The 19104-nt window shown below is 50.4% G+C and overlaps 8 protein-coding genes across 8 annotated transcripts; 3 read left to right on the top strand and 5 right to left on the bottom strand.

Annotated features, from left to right (window-relative positions):
* Positions 1-91: 91 nt before the first annotated feature.
* VFPPC_03603 (sulfatase domain-containing protein) lies at positions 92-2761 on the bottom strand (the record flags this gene model as incomplete). The annotated part of the gene is made up of 1 exon (XM_018283089.1): positions 92-2761. One exon carries the CDS (start codon positions 2759-2761, stop codon positions 92-94), a length of 2670 nt encoding a protein of 889 aa, XP_018147818.1.
* Positions 2762-3896: 1135 nt separating this feature from the next.
* VFPPC_17488 (hypothetical protein) lies at positions 3897-4277 on the bottom strand (the record flags this gene model as incomplete). The annotated part of the gene is made up of 1 exon (XM_022429191.1): positions 3897-4277. One exon carries the CDS (start codon positions 4275-4277, stop codon positions 3897-3899), a length of 381 nt encoding a protein of 126 aa, XP_022285782.1.
* A 736-nt stretch (positions 4278-5013) lies between these two features.
* VFPPC_15676 (hypothetical protein) lies at positions 5014-5403 on the bottom strand (the record flags this gene model as incomplete). Its single annotated transcript, XM_018293429.2, has 1 exon — positions 5014-5403. The coding sequence occupies one exon, from the start codon at positions 5401-5403 to the stop codon at positions 5014-5016; it is 390 nt and encodes a 129-aa protein (XP_018147817.2).
* A 2347-nt stretch (positions 5404-7750) lies between these two features.
* VFPPC_13495 (hypothetical protein) lies at positions 7751-8164 on the top strand (the record flags this gene model as incomplete). Its single annotated transcript, XM_018291270.1, has 1 exon — positions 7751-8164. The coding sequence occupies one exon, from the start codon at positions 7751-7753 to the stop codon at positions 8162-8164; it is 414 nt and encodes a 137-aa protein (XP_018147816.1).
* A 134-nt stretch (positions 8165-8298) lies between these two features.
* On the bottom strand, positions 8299-13075 carry VFPPC_03602 (patatin-like serine hydrolase; the record flags this gene model as incomplete). Its single annotated transcript, XM_018283088.1, has 3 exons — positions 8299-9665; positions 9851-12714; positions 12771-13075. The coding sequence occupies 3 exons, from the start codon at positions 13073-13075 to the stop codon at positions 8299-8301; spliced, it is 4536 nt and encodes a 1511-aa protein (XP_018147815.1).
* A 533-nt stretch (positions 13076-13608) lies between these two features.
* VFPPC_03601 (ATP-binding domain 1 family member B) lies at positions 13609-14800 on the top strand (the record flags this gene model as incomplete). The annotated part of the gene is made up of 3 exons (XM_018283087.1): positions 13609-13672; positions 13735-14060; positions 14117-14800. 3 exons carry the CDS (start codon positions 13609-13611, stop codon positions 14798-14800), a joined length of 1074 nt encoding a protein of 357 aa, XP_018147814.1.
* Positions 14801-15715: 915 nt separating this feature from the next.
* On the top strand, positions 15716-17815 carry VFPPC_03600 (molybdenum cofactor biosynthesis protein Gephyrin; the record flags this gene model as incomplete). Its single annotated transcript, XM_018283086.1, has 3 exons — positions 15716-15979; positions 16025-16103; positions 16155-17815. The coding sequence occupies 3 exons, from the start codon at positions 15716-15718 to the stop codon at positions 17813-17815; spliced, it is 2004 nt and encodes a 667-aa protein (XP_018147813.1).
* A 310-nt stretch (positions 17816-18125) lies between these two features.
* Positions 18126-18876, bottom strand: VFPPC_15675 (vacuolar ATP synthase; the record flags this gene model as incomplete). Its single annotated transcript, XM_018293428.1, has 4 exons — positions 18126-18237; positions 18289-18597; positions 18645-18771; positions 18819-18876. 4 exons carry the CDS (start codon positions 18874-18876, stop codon positions 18126-18128), a joined length of 606 nt encoding a protein of 201 aa, XP_018147812.1.
* Positions 18877-19104: the final 228 nt, after the last annotated feature.

The following is a 19104-nucleotide window of genomic DNA, read 5'->3' as shown; positions in this document are numbered from 1 at the left end:
CCTCAATGATGCTCTTCTATCCCACAAACAACAAGGAATCCATGCAGCTAATACAATGCAATGCCATGCAATGCAATCAAAACAGCCCGCCTCACGGCAGGTAATCTCTATAAGGACCATAACGCCATCGCTTGCTATTGTCTTCAACCCACCACCGGGAGATGAATGCGGCTTCTTCTACCCATTTGGCCATTTCCACGCCATGTGTCCGTTCCACATTATGCAAAAACGAAAGAAATTCAAAGCCCTGCACTGGTGCTTCCTCAGTCGGGTCGGAGCTGAGATCCGTGAACCGCCATTCAATGTTGTCAATGACGGGAACCACTAGTCGCAAATGCGGTTGGCGAGCATCTCGAACGCTCACCATTGCTCGCCCCGGATTTATAACCGTAAACTGCCAGTCTCCCTGACCCGTTTTCGACGACGACTTCCTGAGTTCTCGAATCATTGTCTGTCCCTCGTAACTTCTTGCTGCCAAGCCCTTTGCCACACGGCTGTGTTCCGGCGCGAGTGACCCTGTCTCGACAAGCAAGTCCAAAATCGTCGGAAGGATTTGCAAAGACGTGACGGCATCGTCAATATCCACCACGGGCAGCTTTGGATGTGATACGACCAAGGGAACATGCAAGTTGCCCACGTTCGGGTTATAATAAGCCGAGACTAGTCCATTCTCTGGCATCGACAGCCCATGATCGCCGACCATGACAACGAGCGTCTCGTCTGCCACCCCTTGCTCATCCAATATACCCAATACTTTTCCTAGCCACTTATCATCGTAGCCAAGGCTATTGACGTATTTTGAAAAGTCGTCCATGCCTTGTGCCATGGGTACGTATGTCTCGTTTTCGGGAAGTCCGAAGGGATGGTGACTCGTGCTCGTGAGATGCGTGAGAAACACTCGCTCATTCTTCTCCTTGGCAGACACAAATGTATCTCTAATATAGTCCTCGAGCGGACTCTCCGGGATGCCGAAATAATTCACATCTGGTAGATCAGAAACCCCAAACTTGGGAATATTGCCTTTCTCTCCCTTTAAATATTCTTTTGAGATGAGTCTTTCTCGTGGGTATCCCATGTACTCGAGCAGCCCCTTTTCACTATCAAAGTCCATCGTAACAGACTGCATAAATGAAGATGTCCATTTGTCTGACAGAAACCCTCTCCCTGTCTTTTCTTGCCGTTTGTCTTTGGAAGGGTCAATATGGTTCAACGCGTCCAAAATATGAGGTATGCACGGCGCTGGAAGTTTGTGAACGACTTCCAGGTTGAAATCTGCAATCAGCGGTGGTGCGCCGCACAGTGTCCCCACAAGACTCTTCAATGTGTAGGTAGCTGGCGTATACGCGTTATTAAAGTTGAGGCCGCCACGTCGTTTCATCTGGTCCTTGGGATGCGGAAACCCGTCATTATAATCTCCAGTGATGAAATTTGCGTTTGGCGTCAGTGCAGCTAGCTTCTCCTGGGCATCCTCGGGCAAGGTTCCATTCTCAAACGACTCGGCCAGCTTCTTCCAGACTAGGCCGTCCTTCTTGACGGGAAACACGTCCTTTCGGGTGCTTTCAAGGAAAATGAGCACAACGTGGCGAATGGGCACATTCGAGAGCTTGTCTCGGAGACTGGCCAAAACATCGTCTTTGAGGTTCGATATCTTCAGCGGGTCATTGGCAGCGTTGTAGTGTTTTTCGGGAACGTACCGCTGCCAGAAGCCCATAGTTCGGGCCATTGACCACGGTATGCCGGCTGGTGATGAAACGTTGTGAACGGCTGTACGATTATCCCAAGAACGACCAATCCCGGACTGGTAGAAAGGCTGCATACTGTCGAGATTCGGAGACGAATTGGAAAAGTCTACAAATGGTAGCAGGGCAGATGTCCAAGACATGAATATTAGTGAGCTTTCATGGGGCCGAATGAAGAAGAGAATAATTTGAGCTGTCAAAGCCCCAAATATAAACAAGTATAGCAGCGGTTTGATCCATCTCCTCCAATTGAGTGCCTTGAGTTCTGATGTTATTGATGAGATGTCAAATAATGACTCCCCGTCACGCGGGTCAAACTTTTCGCCATATTCCACATCCTGCTGGGGAATTCTGTCGTAGTTGTTCGCTTCGAGTGAAAGGCGATTTATTCCAGGAGTTCTTCGCAAAATGGCAGCAGCTGGCCACCTCAGTAGATCGCTCCCAACACCAAACAAGGCAAAAAAGGCATCCTGCAGTAGCCAGCCAGCTACAAAGGCGGCACATACGACAAGCGCAAGCGAAAAGAGCCCAGAAAGAAACATGGACCAGGAGGACGAATCGCTAGCAAGTGCAATGTTGCGCCAATGAATTTCCGAGCCAGAAACAACAAAAAATGAAACATTTATGGCGCCCAGTGCAATGACAAAGGATAACAAGACACTGGCGCCAAACGTGGCGAGGGCTCGTACTGGCCTCACCACCGAAAACACCCAATTGTCCAACAACAGTCGTATTAAAAGAAGTAACGCCAAATCCTGGGCGAAGAACGAATAGCCCCATCGCAGCAAATGCACCCTTGACAAAGCAGTGACATGTGTGTGAATATGCACTGCCTTGGCGCTCAGCACCGACACCACGGCTAGTGCGAAAGCAAATCGTCTGTTGGTAAATCTGGATGCAATTGCAACAGCAACTCGACGGCTTGTTAGTCGAGAGGCGACTGCTTGCGCTGCATGTCTCATGCAGCGGAGTCCGTGAGAGTGGTCGGAGGCATCTTCCAGCAGCTGTCCGCCACGAGCCATTGTGTAAGACTTTCTATTTGTTCACCCAGCTGATTCGGTCGACCTTCTACCACTAGAGGGGGCGGCGGCGCCGTATCGTTTCGATGTGGACACCGATTGTACCAAATTGTCCAGTGCTAGTTCCGCGATTTTAGAAGGGTCGAAATATACCATGGATTACATTACTGTTACCGCAAGAGAAAGGAGAGGAAGGATCGTGGAGAAGAACCAAAGTGTTGAAATGAAAAAAGTAAGAGACTTCAAGGCGGTTTGCTGGGATGAAGAACTTCAGTCCGAGCTGATCATGGAGAATGGAGAAAAGTGACGCTACCAGCAACAGCATGCGCAGGTGGAGATGGTAATGAAACAAGCACCACGGTCGAAGATTTAGTGGATATGCTCCAGTGCTCCAACACTCATGCTCCACAATGAGGTAGAGGCGTGTGAGTTCAAATGTTCTCAGTTGATGGTTAGTGTGTGTGGATGCCTTTGACTTGTCGCTTGTTAACCTCTGGGCCTGACTTGAGAGATATGTGTGTATGATTTTGTGTCTGGAATCCTCCGTTCTTTATTAGACAAGGCAAAGGTTCCGGGGTGACAAGACAGCCGTGACATGGAAGAAGCGAGGCAGGATGACAAGGCACAATGACACCAGGTTGTTCTAATTCGCCAAAATGGTCGGTCCTTGTCCGTAATGTGAGGCGTGGTTGTTCTTGATATGTGGTGGGCTGTTGGACCAGGCTGCAGATCAGCACGAAGGATGTGGCTGCCACACACGAAATGATGTCGATCCAAGCAGAGAGAGTGGCAGGGACGGGCGTTGACTCCGTCAGATAGGAGACATCAGCCTGAATGGTTGTGCAAACAGGCAAACAGTGCGATGGGTGAAAGATGCAAGTGAGTGATGAAATAGAGGAGGCGCTCAAACTGGTGAGTTTTGAAGCAAAAGAAGAGAAACGAAAGACATGTGTGACATGCACAGGTTCAGGCACAGGTCAGGTATTAGAAAGACAGGGGAAGAAGGAGAGGACAGTAATATCAGAGCAAGGAAGGAACCCAGGTCGCTGCTTCCGATGCAATATTCCAAACGACACCCACAGGCAACAGTCTGCCTGTCCTGTTTCTCGGCATGACGCCTGGCAGGTAGAAACTAGAATCAAAATGCCATCCGGCTGCACTCCGTACTTAGGTACCTAGGTAATTTAACTGCTGCAGGCAGAGCGGCAGGAGTGGATGACACCCGTGCGCCTTCCGCCAGAACGAACCAGGCAGTTGCTCCTTCCTGCAATGTGGAAGGGCAACTCTGGGTTGGCAAACTCCTTCCCCAAATCGCTTGAGACTCGAGTCTCTGAGCCTCCAGTCCTGCCCGTGGTACTGGGGTACTTGGGTACTTGAGTACCTCGTGAACGGAGTGCTTGGCTGAGTCGAGGCCACTTGTGAGATCATCTCCATGATACTCCATGCGGAAGTACAGTCTGCTCCGTCTCCTCGTCCTCGTCCTCGTCCTCGTCCGACTCCATTTCGTTGTGGGTGGCATCACCGTCCTCGCTTTTCTCGCTTCTCTCGTGACCACTTGCCACTCTGCTGCCACAAAGCACACGACACTGAAACCTCCGCTCAGCGAGTCGTCAATTGGCTCCGGAAACTTGATTTACAGATTCAGAGTCAATTTCACTTGCCCTGCCAAGCCCATTCAACCTCCCACGTGTTCGCTGCCTCTCCAACAAAATTGACAATACGGAGTACATGTCTGCCCATCCAACACTTCCACACGGGGCTGTTGAAATAATTCATGGACCAGTTGTCGACTCTGCAGACAAGACCTTGCTTTTGAACCAGGGGGAGTCCACACTCGCTTGCCATGAGTCGCTGATGCCATGTCATCCTGGGAAAGCTTGTGTGGAAGACAAAGGCGCCAGAGAAGCCACAGGCACGAATTACTCCACCAGGTCCAAATTTGCTACCGACCTCATGCCATGATTGGGGCTGACTTTCCAGAACCTGGACTTGATCAGACTTCGGTACCTCTCCGGGGCCAAGGTTGCATCGTGCCAATGGCTGATGGCTGTCGCGTGCTCCAGAAATCCCCCCGGTTTTTACGATGAAAAGGAGGAAGAACGGCAAGCGATTGAAGAGGTTTGCCTATTAGCCTGAAGACAAGAACCAAACCATGGCGGGGAGAAGGCGACTAAGAATTATGCACCCAAGGTCGCCTTCTGTAAGACGACCAACCTGGTGATACCCTCTCCTTCGCTTCTTGGCTTGCTTGGCTGTCATCGATTCTGGAACGTTGAATTGCATTTGCATCCAAAATGGCGCTGCCTGTGGGTGGTGGCACAAAAAGGCACCTGCGCTGGATTGGACCCTTGGAAGTTTCGCAATGCCCTGTCACCCTTTCGTGCGACTGTCGAGTCTGCTGAACCCAGGACGTTGTTCAAAAACGCCCGAAATCCGCCCAATGGCGTTATTATTGAAGCAGGCGACGGACCTGTGCATATCTGGCTGAGCCCTTTCCTTCTTCTTCTTATTGTGACCACCTCTCTGTCACTGGAATCAGCATTTGAGCCGCGAAAGGAGTGATGGCTCTGCCCATGTCGATTTCCAGGTAGGCACCCCCTTGGAACAATGTCATAATACGTTGAGGTCGTATTGCATATGTGCATCTCGCCAAACCAACAACCAATATCTGCATCGGTGCCAAGCTCCGCATGACCAAACGACCAGAGCAATGAAGCCAGGGATGGGTGCTCCTCAAGGCTGACATGTTGCATCTCCAGGACTGGCAAGCTGGTTCACGTTGGTGGGCTGCTTATGTGGATATCGCAAGAAAGTTGGCCAACGGAGGGAGTTCGCATTGGTTGTAGATCTTGTCAAATATGACGGCTCTCGCTTTCAAGGCTCGATTCAGCACCGACGCTCGACAAAGAGGATGACCGCATGGACGACTTCCCTGGGGTGACCTCGGTGAAAGATTGAGACGACCGTCTGAAAGACTGCTGCAGATGCAGATGGCAGCAGGTTGAGCTCTCTGTAGCTGCTTCCTGTTCTGGCCAAAGCTGCCGTTGGCGGAATCGAGGGTGGAGTCCATTTGGCACAATTCGTGGTTGATACCCGTGATGAAGGGAGCTTCAATTAAGCCTGCAAGACGAAGGTTCTCATGACGATGTTGTCGCCAAAGATTTAGTTGAGAAAAGGGTAGATTGCGTGGCGATCACTTTATCTGGGATATACCTTGACTTATAACCCGGTATTTTCGCCTCGTTTTCGACTCATTTTGAGTTCGTCTGACGTCGAACAAAGCCAGGCGGTTCGTGGCGTTGGTGGAAAGGGGCTTGGAGTTGCACTGCAGCTGTTCTCTCCGGCCATGACCCCATTTGACCTAGTGCAGCAGGAGTTATGACTTCTCACCTACAGTTGTCTGTAAAACGCCACAGTTGTAACGATTGACGGAGGATGTCGAACGACTTTGTTCATATTAGAGATGTTCATGCCCTCATTTGGACACTGTCATGGCATGTCAGAGCTTGGCGATGTTGTGATCTGCAATTTAACATGTGAACATGGTTCAACCAGGACCTGAAGTTGACAAAGGTGGTATATCTTGCAAGCGGGCAGGTATCAGTTAAATTGCTTCAGATTACTTACACTCAACCAATGACTATGCCATTGATCTGTACTCATTGTGACAGTGATTCTACTATGAGTACCGTGGACGAGGTCCTCGGCCATGGGATCTGTCAAGCATCTATATCACATCACATTGGTGGACTGTGGTTTGGAAACCCGACAGTCACAACATACAAGTGACAGAAACGTTCCCCTCTAGCTCAGACTGCCCAGAAAGGTCACCTAGTGCATTACATTGCGAGGCATATAAATACCACAGTAAGGGATATGGAAATATCAGTTTAAACAAACTGTTTTCCAAGCTTCGGGACGTATCCTATGTGGTAACCAAGCCCCAGAAATATGGTGATGACTTGTTTATGCTCTCAGTGTCTTTGCCTCGTATGGAATACGCCTACATTACCAGTCTTACCAAGAACAAGTTATGTGCTGCGTTACCTCGGCGAATACAGTTGACAAACACCGAAACTTACCGCTCTCTTCCTGTCTAAGCTTGGGAAGAAATATGTGAGCACTTTCAGAACGTACAACCTGGGCACCAAACAGAATCATTATCCCCGTTCGGGAACATGGCAATGACAGTCATGTCAGGGATGATGTAACTTTATCGTCAAACATCCCCAAACTGGTCTAAAGGTACAGACAATTTCGGCACGTACCACGCAATGAATATTATAACAAGTTTGTAGTCTCGTCATTATAAAAATTAAGCCTTCCAAACCCTTGGTGTAAAGTCGTAGATCTGCGAGCACTTCTCACAAGGGCGCTTGTATAGACGTAAATAGCCAAACAAACATGATAACACAAAAATTTGGCCAGTAATTCTGCACCATAACTCTCAGCGGTCAACCACCATCTCGACCCCAAATACCGCACATGTAAAAAGTACCGTTCCTTAGATGGTGTTGACTGAGACTATCAAGACGCCAAAATATCCGCCGAGTCTGTCTCATAAAGCTCACACCTTCACTTAAACACCTCTCATATCCCACGCCTAGATCGATTGTCGTACTAAAATTAACAAGAAGCGATAGAACACGCACAGGGTGGCATATACAACTGTCCGCCCAGCTGGTTGAGATACCACAGCAGCCCTCGATCGACACTAGCTACCATACCTTGCTATTTGAGACACGCATAGTATAACTCAATCAGCCAGTCACGGCCCCATCAACAAAAGGCTCATTACCTTGTACAGTGCACCAAACAATCCCTTATACAACTCCTCATACAATCCCACACAAGTAACTACCTAGGCATCTAAAGTCCAACCCCAACGCATGACCAAGCCACCAGTTGACCTCTCAGCCGCAACCACAAGCAAAACCACAAACCACCATACCTCCAAATCTCGACTTCACTCCCGTCAAAACCCTCCGCAAAATGTCACAAACACGCGCCGAATCAAAGAACTGGCGCACAAAGCCCATCCAAAAACCCTCCTCCGCACCATGGGCCGTCACAGTCTCACACCAAGATCTAACCCGTCTAATCGTGGGATTCCACCCACAAGCCATGGAAGAGAAGTGGATGATTGCCTCAGACGATCCCGACGAGGAGGGACTCATAAAGGTTCATTTCTGGCGGAGTTGGACGGGGCATGAGAGGGCGACGATAAGTGTTCAGGTTCTTTTGGATGCGGATGGCGCGGTCAAGAAGGGGACAGATGGGAAGATTGTGAGCATTGAATGGGAAACGAGGGATGAGGCTGATAAGGGGGAGAAGAGTGAGAAGGAGATTGCGCTGCAGGTTTGTAATTGGGTATTGGGGTGTGCTTTGGTTGATGATGCTTCATGATGAGGATGGAAAGCGATTCACTGGCGGTGTTGATTGGTATGATTTTGACAGGAATGGTTAAAGAATGCCCTCGGTCACTGAACTCATTTCAAATTTAAATTTTATGAAACACAACAAGATTGATCATTTCTCATCTAGATGCTCGCTCTACGGGGTGCCTTTGTTCGTCGCATGGCTTCTTTAGCCTCTGCTTCCTCCATCCAAGGGAAGCCACCCTCGTCTTTAAGTCTTTGCAGAAACTCTTTACCAAATCTGTATCCCATCTGGTACACTTCATCAAATTTAATAAAGTCTAATGTGCCATAGTCATCCACCGGCGGACGCATGTAAATGCACCCCGGCATAGTCTTTGCTCGCTCCAACGCATCTACGCTCGACACATACGCTAAACGGCCTTGAATCTCCGCCAGCGTTGGCGGGTTGGGATGTGCAGACAGCGGGTTCCATCTGTTGAAGAAAGCCCACATGCCCGACAATGAATCACCGTATGTTTGGGGTGTGTCGTCGTCCAGGGCGCCGACATCAACGGCAAAAATAATATCAACGCCCAGTGCCTTCATATGCGAGACAGTCAAATTGTCCACGTAGCCACCATCCAAGAGCATGCTGCCTTCGTCGCAAAGCGGTGGAAGCAGGCCGGCAAGCGACATGGATGCACGGATGTACCTCCAGGCATATCCGCTCGTGTGGAATTCAACTCTGCTCTTGCTGATATTGGTCGTGTTGCAGTAATATTCAAGCCAAAAGTCTTCAATCTGGGTATTGCCAAATGTCTTGAAGATGCCTCGATTGAATTCATGTCCAGTTGTGTATGACGCTGACGGATACGTCAAGTCGAGGGCGAATCGCCATAAACTTGCCATGCGGCCAAAGAATTTCTTCGCAAAGCCAAACATGGGAACAATATCTGCGTGTCGAGCATACAATGCTCCGACAAAGGCACCAATGGATGTACCGCCAATCACATCAATGGGAATGCCCGCTTCTTCCATGGCTCTAATCACCCCGATCTGGCTCATGCCTCTAGCTCCACCACCACCAAGAACGAGACCAATAGATTTGCCACAGAGCCGACGGGCAAGGCGGTGGAAGTCACTCTTGTACGGTGTTTCCGGTGAGTAGTATGGCGTGTGGTGCACCTTTCTTGATGTGTACTTTTGAATCTCTGCTTGAAGCACCTGCACCCGCTCCTTGAGGGCTTGGCCAAGTCTCTTCGACGCTGGAAGGTGGACGGGCATTGCGTTTGTGCTGTAAGGCATCTGAATATGATAGTGGCCGCCGTTAATCCACATTCTGTTGCGTAACCACGACCGAGTAACACCGGATCGAGAGTAGCGCTCATTGTGCAACAGGACAAGCATTTTTCTGGCAGTCGATTTCATTCCAAGCATGAACCGCTCATATTCGCCAGTGGCAGGAGATCCATCCGCAAGGCCGATGAGCAGGATGCTGTCAGCTTGGGTGATGCAAGTTTGCGTCCACGGGGAGTTGACATTGGTATCTGACGTGCATCGTTGTTAGCAAACTGAACCAACATGGCGATGCAGTGATAAACAAGAAGCGGAAATATTATGAGTTCAGGAAAAAATTAGAGTTAAAATTACCATCAGCGGCGTGCCTTTGGGTTAAAATTTCTCATCATGAAAAGGAATGGTCTTGTAGAGTAAAGAAAAAGTGCCGGCTTACCTGCTACGTATACCACAAGGCCATATTTTTCCTCAAGATCAGCAAGATACTGAGTGAGACGCAGTTTGCCCATTTTATTGAAAGCATGCTTGCCAAGATGGTTCAAGATGGCTGATTGGTTCAACGACGTTGCGCCATTTGGTGGCCCTACTTGGGCCAAAGCATTCATCAGTCGATTCCCAAACTCAACAACTGGAACGCCTGCGGTGACTGGAAGAATCGCGACGGTTCGAAGATTCATAGTCGACTTCCTCTGATTGTTGATGGCACCAGACCCAGATTCTTTCGCACCGTTTTTGGGAGGGTCCTCCACAGCCGCTCTCATACGAGATGCAATAATCTTGGAGATCTTGATCGTAATGTTGGGGTGCTCTTGTGCCAAGCTGTTGAACAGGGTTCGGGGGAACTTTACCAGCTCAGTGTCACGGATAGCATGCAATGTTCCAGGACGAACGGTCTCTGTGAGAACCTCAAGCTCGCCAACACTTTCACCTTGGCCAAATTCAGCAAGTGCGGACATGCCGCCATCCTTTCTGTCTTCCACCAGACGAAGTCGGCCATTGAGGACAATATAGATTGCCTCTGATTCATCGCCTCTGTGAAAAATGACTTGTCCAGCGTTGACCTGTACCCATTCAAGTGCAAAATCAATGTGGAGGATGAGACGTGGCAAGACGTGTGTCAGTCTCTTGGCCATGGTGAGCAGCACGATTGGGTATCTGTCCACAATTCTTTCCAGTGCTGCTCGGGGGAGGAAGCCGACATAAACATCCGTCTTGGCAACGACATCGATGAAGGAACGATAAGAGGAGACGCTGCCAATGTAGCCAGCTAATCCGCCAGGTTTGACCAGGGATATGCTCCGGCGTGTGCGGCCAGTGTTCTTGTTGAGATCAGTTCGACTGGTGGCATTGGTTTTTGCGGCGATATTAAATGATGCTGGGCCGGAGGTTTGCAAAATATTTTGCGAGCCCTGTTCCGTTGTATATGTGCCCATATCCAGGAACCCGTCAATCACGTAGTACAAACCTGGGTTCCTTTCGCCTTGCTCAACGAGCACAGAGCCTTTGGGGAAGAAGACAATCTCAACCTCATCCTTCATTTCGTGGGACAGGATTTGCGCACTTGGTGGCGTATGAATTGTCAACCCACCCGATGTGATCGACTCAGTTTCGCCATCAGCTAAGCTCTCAAAAGGGCCCATGAATCCAAAGGCATTGTTCGTACCAAAAGCCCTACGTCTGTGGTCCGCCGAAAGTAGCCTAGGAGAGCCATCCACAGATTCTGGCTCCCGAGATGCTGAACCCGCGCCATCCAAACCGAGAGATTTGAACATGCATTCGAGAATAGACGCTCGGAATAAGTTGTCTTCGTCGAGAGACTCTCTCGCATCAATGGAAATGCGTGCATGCCGTTGTGAATCGAATGGGTTAAACGACCTGTGAGCAAGCGGACTAGTCATGTCTCTGACACCAGGTCCCGGTGTGATGGGACTACGACCAGCATTTCGGCTGGCGTGAATGTTTGCCAAATCACCGGGGTGGTTGGAACTATGCTCAAGTGGCTGAGGTGACTCCTCCATGGCCGAATTAATGCTTCCCAGGTGTGACGACGGCCGTTGCTTGGTCAGAGAAGAAAGCATGGCTTCCTTGCGCAACGTGGTGCTACTTGAACGGCGGCGCCTGGTAGCAGCGGCATTATGGAGGGCAATTCCATTCCTCTCGTCATCTCCCGCAATGCGAGCACGTTCATGCTTGAACTTTTCTTTCAGACGCGACAGAGCGTCGCCTCTCAAGATGTTGGGAAGTTGGCACACAGTGTATTTGGTCATGCTCTTCTCCGTCTGTAAAACTTCGCCCGTCAGGCCCAGGTAATCGAATGCGTGAGCCAAGGTAACTCGTTGAAAGCGAGACAGAATGACATGTACAATGTGCGACGTAGCCTTGGGGTAGATTCTGATGAGGCGACGAAACGCGCTTGCTGGGATGATGGCAATGGTTGTATCAACCGTCGCTCGAGCAATAATATCGGGATGCGCAGAGTGAGACAAGGCTCTTCCCGGCAGCTTTGGTCTCTGAGGTCTTGTTGGCGACGAGGGATCCAAAGAGATGGGAGGGATACTGGAATTTGGCCCGTGAAGGTCACCAGCAGAAAGCACCTGGCTTTCACCTTCTGTTGGCACATTGGAAACCGCAGCCTGGCCCGACTTTCCGTCCAGTTGAGGCGTATTAGGCATAGAAACTGGAGCGGGAGTGAATCTTTGACTTTCAGGTTCACCAATGGATGCATGCCTTCGGTAATCGCTGTTCCCATTTGGCCGTAATGGAGAGGAATCCTCGTTCAATCGAAGTTTCACATCCTCGGTAAAAAGAGACATGATGGAGAAGAGTGAAGACATGGGAGCTCCATTACGCACTTCCGTCAGCAGTTGATATCTCTGTTGATCAGGTGCCAACTCCTCATCAGAAGATGAATCGAGGTCGTGAGCTGCTGAGGAATCACGAGATGTATTGTGTCTCCCAGATTTGACGAAAATCTCGACCAAACCATCAACAACAATGCAAAACCCCTTCTCTTCTTCCAAGTTGATCGTCTCACCGGCAATAAGCTTCCTAGTCTGCATACTGCGGGTCAACTCGTGGAAGACCGGACGCTCGAGATAGCCAAAAATCTTGATCGCACTTAAGAACTCATCAAGGTAGCTCGCTAGCCCCCCTTTGCTACCCTCTTCGTGACTATCCGGGAAAAGATCTATTTCAGGTTCTTTTCTTTGCGGCTCGGGCGGGAGCCTCGAGTACATGTTGAGGATGCGATATCTCACGACCCAGCTGGCAGCAGAAACAACGCCGACCAGGATAAACATGCTAATCAACGTGTGAGCAAGAACACGCCAGATCCAACAATGTGAGGACAAGCATACAGCGTGGTGGCGTTCATAGTCACCGTCCAGCTAGTGGAAAACAAGGCGTACAGCAGCCTTGGGATAGAAATCGTCGCTATGCGGATAACCCAGTATAGCACAGTAGAGACCAGATTAAAAACAATATATAGCAGCCACCCAAAGAAGCCCAGCCAGCCTGTAGACTCGTGGGCAGCTGCTACATCTGCCGGCGCGGTGTTCATGGCGTCGGCGAGTGGCTGGACTGTCGACATGTCCCAAGCACCAGCAAGCGTGGAGGAGACGCTACTCGCGACCTGCGCACCGTTTGACAAGTCAGATGCCATGGTTGTGAATGCTGTTGCAAGCTATGTCGCAGCATTATGTGAGGCGGCGCGCAAGGGGGCCCGGCCGGTGCCAAAACAACGCAAAACGCAGAGGTGCAAGTATGGAAGATGAAGGGTTGGATGGAGGCTGGAAAAAAAGGACGAGAATAAATACGGACCCATTTTCATGGGTTGTGGTTATCAGAAGCTGCCAGGCCTGAACGCTGGAGCTTCGATTGCGGCTCCACTTTCGCCGACAATTGGCCGGACAGGAAAGCTGGCGACAGGCTGGGCTGGAAGGAAGGAGCCCCGCTGACGCTCCTGCCGCCGTCATAGGTTTTCGCCGTTTCTTCAGATGGACTTTCTGGTTGATGGAGGGGCAAAATGTGCATGAAGAAACAATCACATGCCGCCATCCGCCAACACTTCACGACACCATCACGACGAAATCCGCACCTGACTTGGATCGGAGAGCTCCGGCAAGAACCACGTCAGCTTCTTCAGGCGAAACAATTATGAACCGCTAGCTGCATCGGCGTAGATTCATCCCCACGATGCCCTTTGCGCAGCTCGTTCTCGGCAGCCCCGGCTCTGGCAAGAGCACATATTGTGATGGCAGTTCGTTCTTTTAGCCCATCATGACAGTACAGCTCAGTGTAAAGAAGCTAAATATAATGTAGTGCATCAATTTATGGGCGCCATCGGCCGGGCATGCTCTGTCGTGAACCTCGACCCTGCAAACGACCATACCAATTACCCTTGCGCGCTCGACATTCGAGATTTGATAAAGTTGGAGGATATTATGAAAGAGGACCGGCTTGGTCCCAACGGTGGCATTTTGTATGCCCTCGAAGAACTAGAGCACAACTTTGAGTGGTTAGAGGAAGGCCTGAAAGAGTTGGGTGACGACTATATCCTATTCGACTGCCCTGGCCAAGTCGAGCTGTACACACATCACGCGTCACTACGGAACATCTTTTACAAGCTGCAGAAATCTAAATTCAGGGTCTGTCACACCAGCTTCATGTGGCTTTTCTTTCTCAGGAGCTAACTGTTGTACAGTTTGTCTGCGTACACTTGTCAGACTCAATCTGCGTCACCCAACCGTCATTATACGTCTCCAATGTACTCCTTTCGCTGCGCGCCATGATTCAAATGGACATGCCACATGTCAACGTGCTGTCTAAAATTGACAAAGTGTCCTCTTACGACGAGCTGCCCTTTAACCTCGAATTCTATACCGATGTTGATGACCTAAACTACTTGACCCCATACCTCGAAGCCGAGTCTCCTGCTCTTCGAAGCGAAAAGTTTGCTGGGCTAAATGAAGCCATTGCCAACATGATAGAAAGCTATGGTTTGGTGCGGTATGAGGTTCTTGCTGTCGAGAATAAGAAGAGCATGATGCATCTGCTCCGAGTCATTGATAGAGCAGGAGGATATGTCTTTGGCGGAGCGGAAGGAGCCAATGATACCATCTGGGCCGTCACCATGAGGAGTGAATCATCCATGCTAGATGTTCAGAATATCCAAGAACGATGGATCGACGAGAAGGAGGAGTATGACAGGATGGAAAAGGAGGCTGAGGAAGAGCAAGCAAGGCTTGCGCAGGAGCAGGCCATGGAGCTTGATGATGCACCGCCGGCAGCCCCAGCCCCTGCCGATGCTTCGACGCAGATGGATCCCGACTTTGGTGACATGTCGATGCCTTCAGATAGCGGCATCAAAGTGGTTAGAAAAAAATGATACCCCGGTTGCACGCTCAACCTTCATCCTCATCCATGGCATTGTCTGAATCTGAAACATCATCAATGACCTCCATCATAGACTCATCCTGCTGCAACCGTAACGACTGTGTGATTTGCGACCCAGTAGATGTCTGTTCCCTGGCCGCTATAACAAGTTGTCGAGCTTGCCGAATTGCCTCTTCCTCAGCTTTTCGTATAGTGCCGCTAACGCGCACCACGCGGAAGATGCAAGGTCGTCCATCACTGGTAGGAATACGATCCATACACGTTAATGCAGACCATAGCATCTGATAATGAGCCCGGCGACATTTCAGGATAAACGTCGATGTTGCCAAGGACAAATATTTCACTGGATACCGAAAATCAGTGCCTCAAACCATGAGATATTGCCACAAATATCAGAGATCCTTACCTGATAAAGCTCCTTCAAATGCACCCAGTCCACAATCACCAAATAATAGCCCAATTTCAGCTCTGATACCCTTAAGAAGAGCTTGAGGCGTCAATTTCTCAATGGTCGGTTGGTGTTGGACCACAAAATCAGGGACTTTGGCAGAGGACTTGGCCGCGTCGGGCGGGTAAATTATATTGACGAGCAGATAACGCTCCTTTATTCGGACCATGGTGTCTTTACGAAATGAGATGCGATGGCCGCGGAAGGACTGCTGATGACCGAAAAGTGAAGCTCGTTTTAGGTTTGTGATGCAAAAAGATTGCATCGAGGTTCAAAAGCTTCGTTCGCTGCCGCCCGTCAAGTGGGGCTCAACCCAGCCGAAGCTCCTCCACCTTGCCAGCTCCATGAACTTCACTTCAGGCATTGTACGTGACTTTCACCATTTTGGACATTCTTTCATTTCATGCTTGTAAGGAAATCTGTCGTATTGCTTCATAATCTTGGATACTAGTTTCCATGATGGACAGCCTCACGGCAGCTATCCTCATCGTCTCTACGACAGCAGCTCAAGACCCGTCAACCGATGCATCGGCGTCCGTGCTACGCAATGTGATTGCGGAAGATGGCGGCGATAAGTGGAAGGTGACGGGAGAGAGCATAGTATCAGACGACGTACTTGCTATCCAGAGACAGATTATCCAGTGGACAGATGGGCCGGACGCACCGAATCTGGTCATCACAACAGGTGGAACGGGCTTTGCTGTCGCTGACGGAACACCAGAGGTGAGTTTTATGATTCATCAAAGAATATATACTGATATTTTCAAGGCTATTGCTCCTTTGCTTCATAAACAGGCTCCTGGGCTAGTACACGCTATGCTGTCGACCTCTCTGGCCGTCACGCCATGTATGTAACTCTCGCTGAACCTATCTAAACAACACCAGCTAACATGCCCAGTTGCCATGATGTCCAGACCAACAGCCGGCGTGAGAAACAAGACAGTCATCGTAACCCTCCCCGGTTCTCCAAAAGGCGCCAAAGAGAACCTCCAAGCAATCATCAAGACCCTCCCGCACGCCTGTTTACAAGCTTCTGGCGCCAATTCACGAGCCCTCCATGCAGGCGGCGTGAGGAAACTCGAATCAGACGCAGGAATCAGCAGCTCAAAGAGTCAGCAAACTCACACTCACGGCCATCATCACCATCACCACCACGGACATGGTCACGGTCACGGCCACGGCAACCTCGTCAGACACACCAATCCCAATGCCAAAGCACTATCCAACGATCCAACTCTTGGCCCGACCCGTCGCCACCGTGAATCCCCCTACCCCATGCTCACGGTAGAAGACGCCCTCGCCTTAATCTCAGAACACACTCCCAAGCCAGAGATCCAATCCCTCCCCGTAAACGAGAAGATTATCGGCTCCGTCCTCGCAGAAGACATCCGTGCACGCGAAAACGTACCAGCCTTCCGCGCCAGCATCGTAGACGGATACGCAGTCGTTGTCCCCAAAGACGGCAACATGAAGGGCACGTTTCCCGTAACAGCTGTATCGCATGCCGCCCCCGGAGAAATCCAGGCGCTCAAGGAAGGAGAAATCGCACGCATCACCACCGGAGCACCACTCCCTCCAGGCGCGACATCCGTCATCATGGTCGAGGATACGATTCTAAAGACGATGACCGAAGACGGCAAGGAGGAAAAAGAAGTTGAGATTCAAGCTGAAGGTGTAAAAGAGGGCGAAAATATCCGCGAAGTAGGAAGCGACGTCTCCGAAGGGGCTGTAATTCTTAACAAAGGCGAACAGATTTCCGGTGTGGGCGGTGAAATCGGTCTTCTCGCATCAGTAGGAGTCGCCACCGCAAATGTCTACAAGACGCCCGTAATTGGAATCCTATCCACGGGCGATGAAATCATTGAACCCAACAGAGCTGGTCCCCTGCGCCTAGGCGAAGTCCGGGACACGAACAGGATTACACTCATTTCCGCCGCCAAAGAATGGGGCTTTCAAGTCGTAGACTTGGGCATTGCGAAAGATAAGCCCGGCTCACTGGAAGAAACGCTGCGGAGTGGTCTGCGGCAAGCAGATGTGCTCATCACAACGGGCGGTGTCTCCATGGGCGAACTGGATCTGTTGAAGCCGACGATTGAGCGATCCCTAGGTGGAACGATTCACTTTGGCCGTGTGGCGATGAAGCCCGGCAAGCCTACAACATTTGCTACCGTTCCCGTCAAGGATAACAATGGACAGCGCGTGTCAAAGGTTATTTTCTCACTTCCTGGGAATCCAGCGTCTGCCTTGGTCACCTTCCACCTGTTCGTGTTGCCGTCGCTGCGTAAGCAGGCTGGTGTGTCGCCGGTTGGATTGCCCAAGGTGCCTGTTGTGCTAGGACATGAATTCGCCATGGATCCGAGGCCGGAATATCACCGTGCTGTGGTGACGGTGGGTAGGGACGGGTTGTTGCTGGCTAATAGTACGGGCGGGCAGAGGAGTTCCAAGGTTGGGAGCTTGAGGGCGGCGAATGCGCTGGTTTGCATGCCGCCTGGGAAGGGCAAGTTGGAGAAGGGGTCCAAGGTTGATGCTTTGCTGATAAGTGCGGTGCGGATGGCTTAATATACGAGATTTAATTGTATTTATGAGTATTTGAATGAATGAATTTTCACGGGTTGTTGGAGGTATTAATGCATATTGTCTATTGTGGCTACAAGGTCAAGGTCCATTTAAGCATATCTATAAATCATCCGCCAGCTGATATTGATGTACAGTTCCAAATGTTGGGGTAATGGTACATTTAAAACATAGTTCCCCAGCTTCTTCCAAACGCCCGGCCAAATCACATTTGGCAATGCAAGCGGACCGAATCCGCATCCAGTTACGCAGACACTCATCTCTGCATCCCACCGTCTCCCTCACATATTGACACTTAGGCCGTTGCCGCAAAGCTAGTCGCCTTGCCCGAAACCAAAAGGCCAATAATGAGCCCAAACAGACCTAAAACGGAGCTGAAAATCTCAATGACAAGAATCTTGACAAACCTATCACACAGTCAGTACATCACGTCACAACAGCACACAAGTCCAACCCACAAAGAAGGATCAGCAGCATCAGCCAACGCCGCGCCGGATCCATTAATCCCCACCGCAATCCCGCACACCAAGTTGCAAAACCCAACTGTCAAGCCAGACCAGAAGAGCGCAAACCCAGTATAATACGCCTCAGCAGATGACGCAGCCCGAATATCAGCCTGATCGACCTTGGAAGAGAAGACGATGGCCATGATGACGCCGTAGATGGCGACGACTTCGCAAAAGATGATGGAGATGAGGTTCTTGGTTCGGATGCGGGGAGCCTTGACGCCTGCGCCGAGAATCGAGGATCCGGTGATGTAGATGCCCCTAGCACGGTTAGCAGAGTTCGAATGGCAAATTGTCAGTAGACATACCATGCTGCGCCGACGACGGATAACCCAATACACAGGGCGATGCCTAGATCGGCCCATGCGTAGGGGGATACGGATTCGAGAAAGGCGCCCACGTTGAAAGCTTCACCACTGCCAGTGAAGAGCATATCTTTACAAGGTCAGCCAGGGAATCAAGCTGTAGTTCGGAAGACGTACAAGCTCCCACCACGGTTAGAAACGACGCAATGCCGCCAGCGCCATACGTGAGACTCATGGTAACGGCTCTGCAAAGTGAGTGTGAACCACGAAGGAAATATCAAGTGTTGTGTCCTGACGGACCTCTTCAAACAAAGACAAGGCGGGATCTCTAAACCGCAGCCTGGACCTCCAAGCTCCTGCACAGCTACAAAGCGACGTCACATGATGCCCATTCGTGCTTAGTCATCCGCCCATACACCCCTCCCTCGCATTGCCTCATCGCATCTCAACATTACAAACCACC

The sequence above is a fragment of the Pochonia chlamydosporia genome, chromosome 2 (genome assembly GCF_001653235.2).
Source record: "Pochonia chlamydosporia 170 chromosome 2, whole genome shotgun sequence".
NCBI lineage: Eukaryota > Fungi > Ascomycota > Sordariomycetes > Hypocreales > Clavicipitaceae > Pochonia > Pochonia chlamydosporia.
Note: the sequence above shows the minus strand (reverse complement) of the source record. Positions and strands in the feature narration are given on the sequence as shown.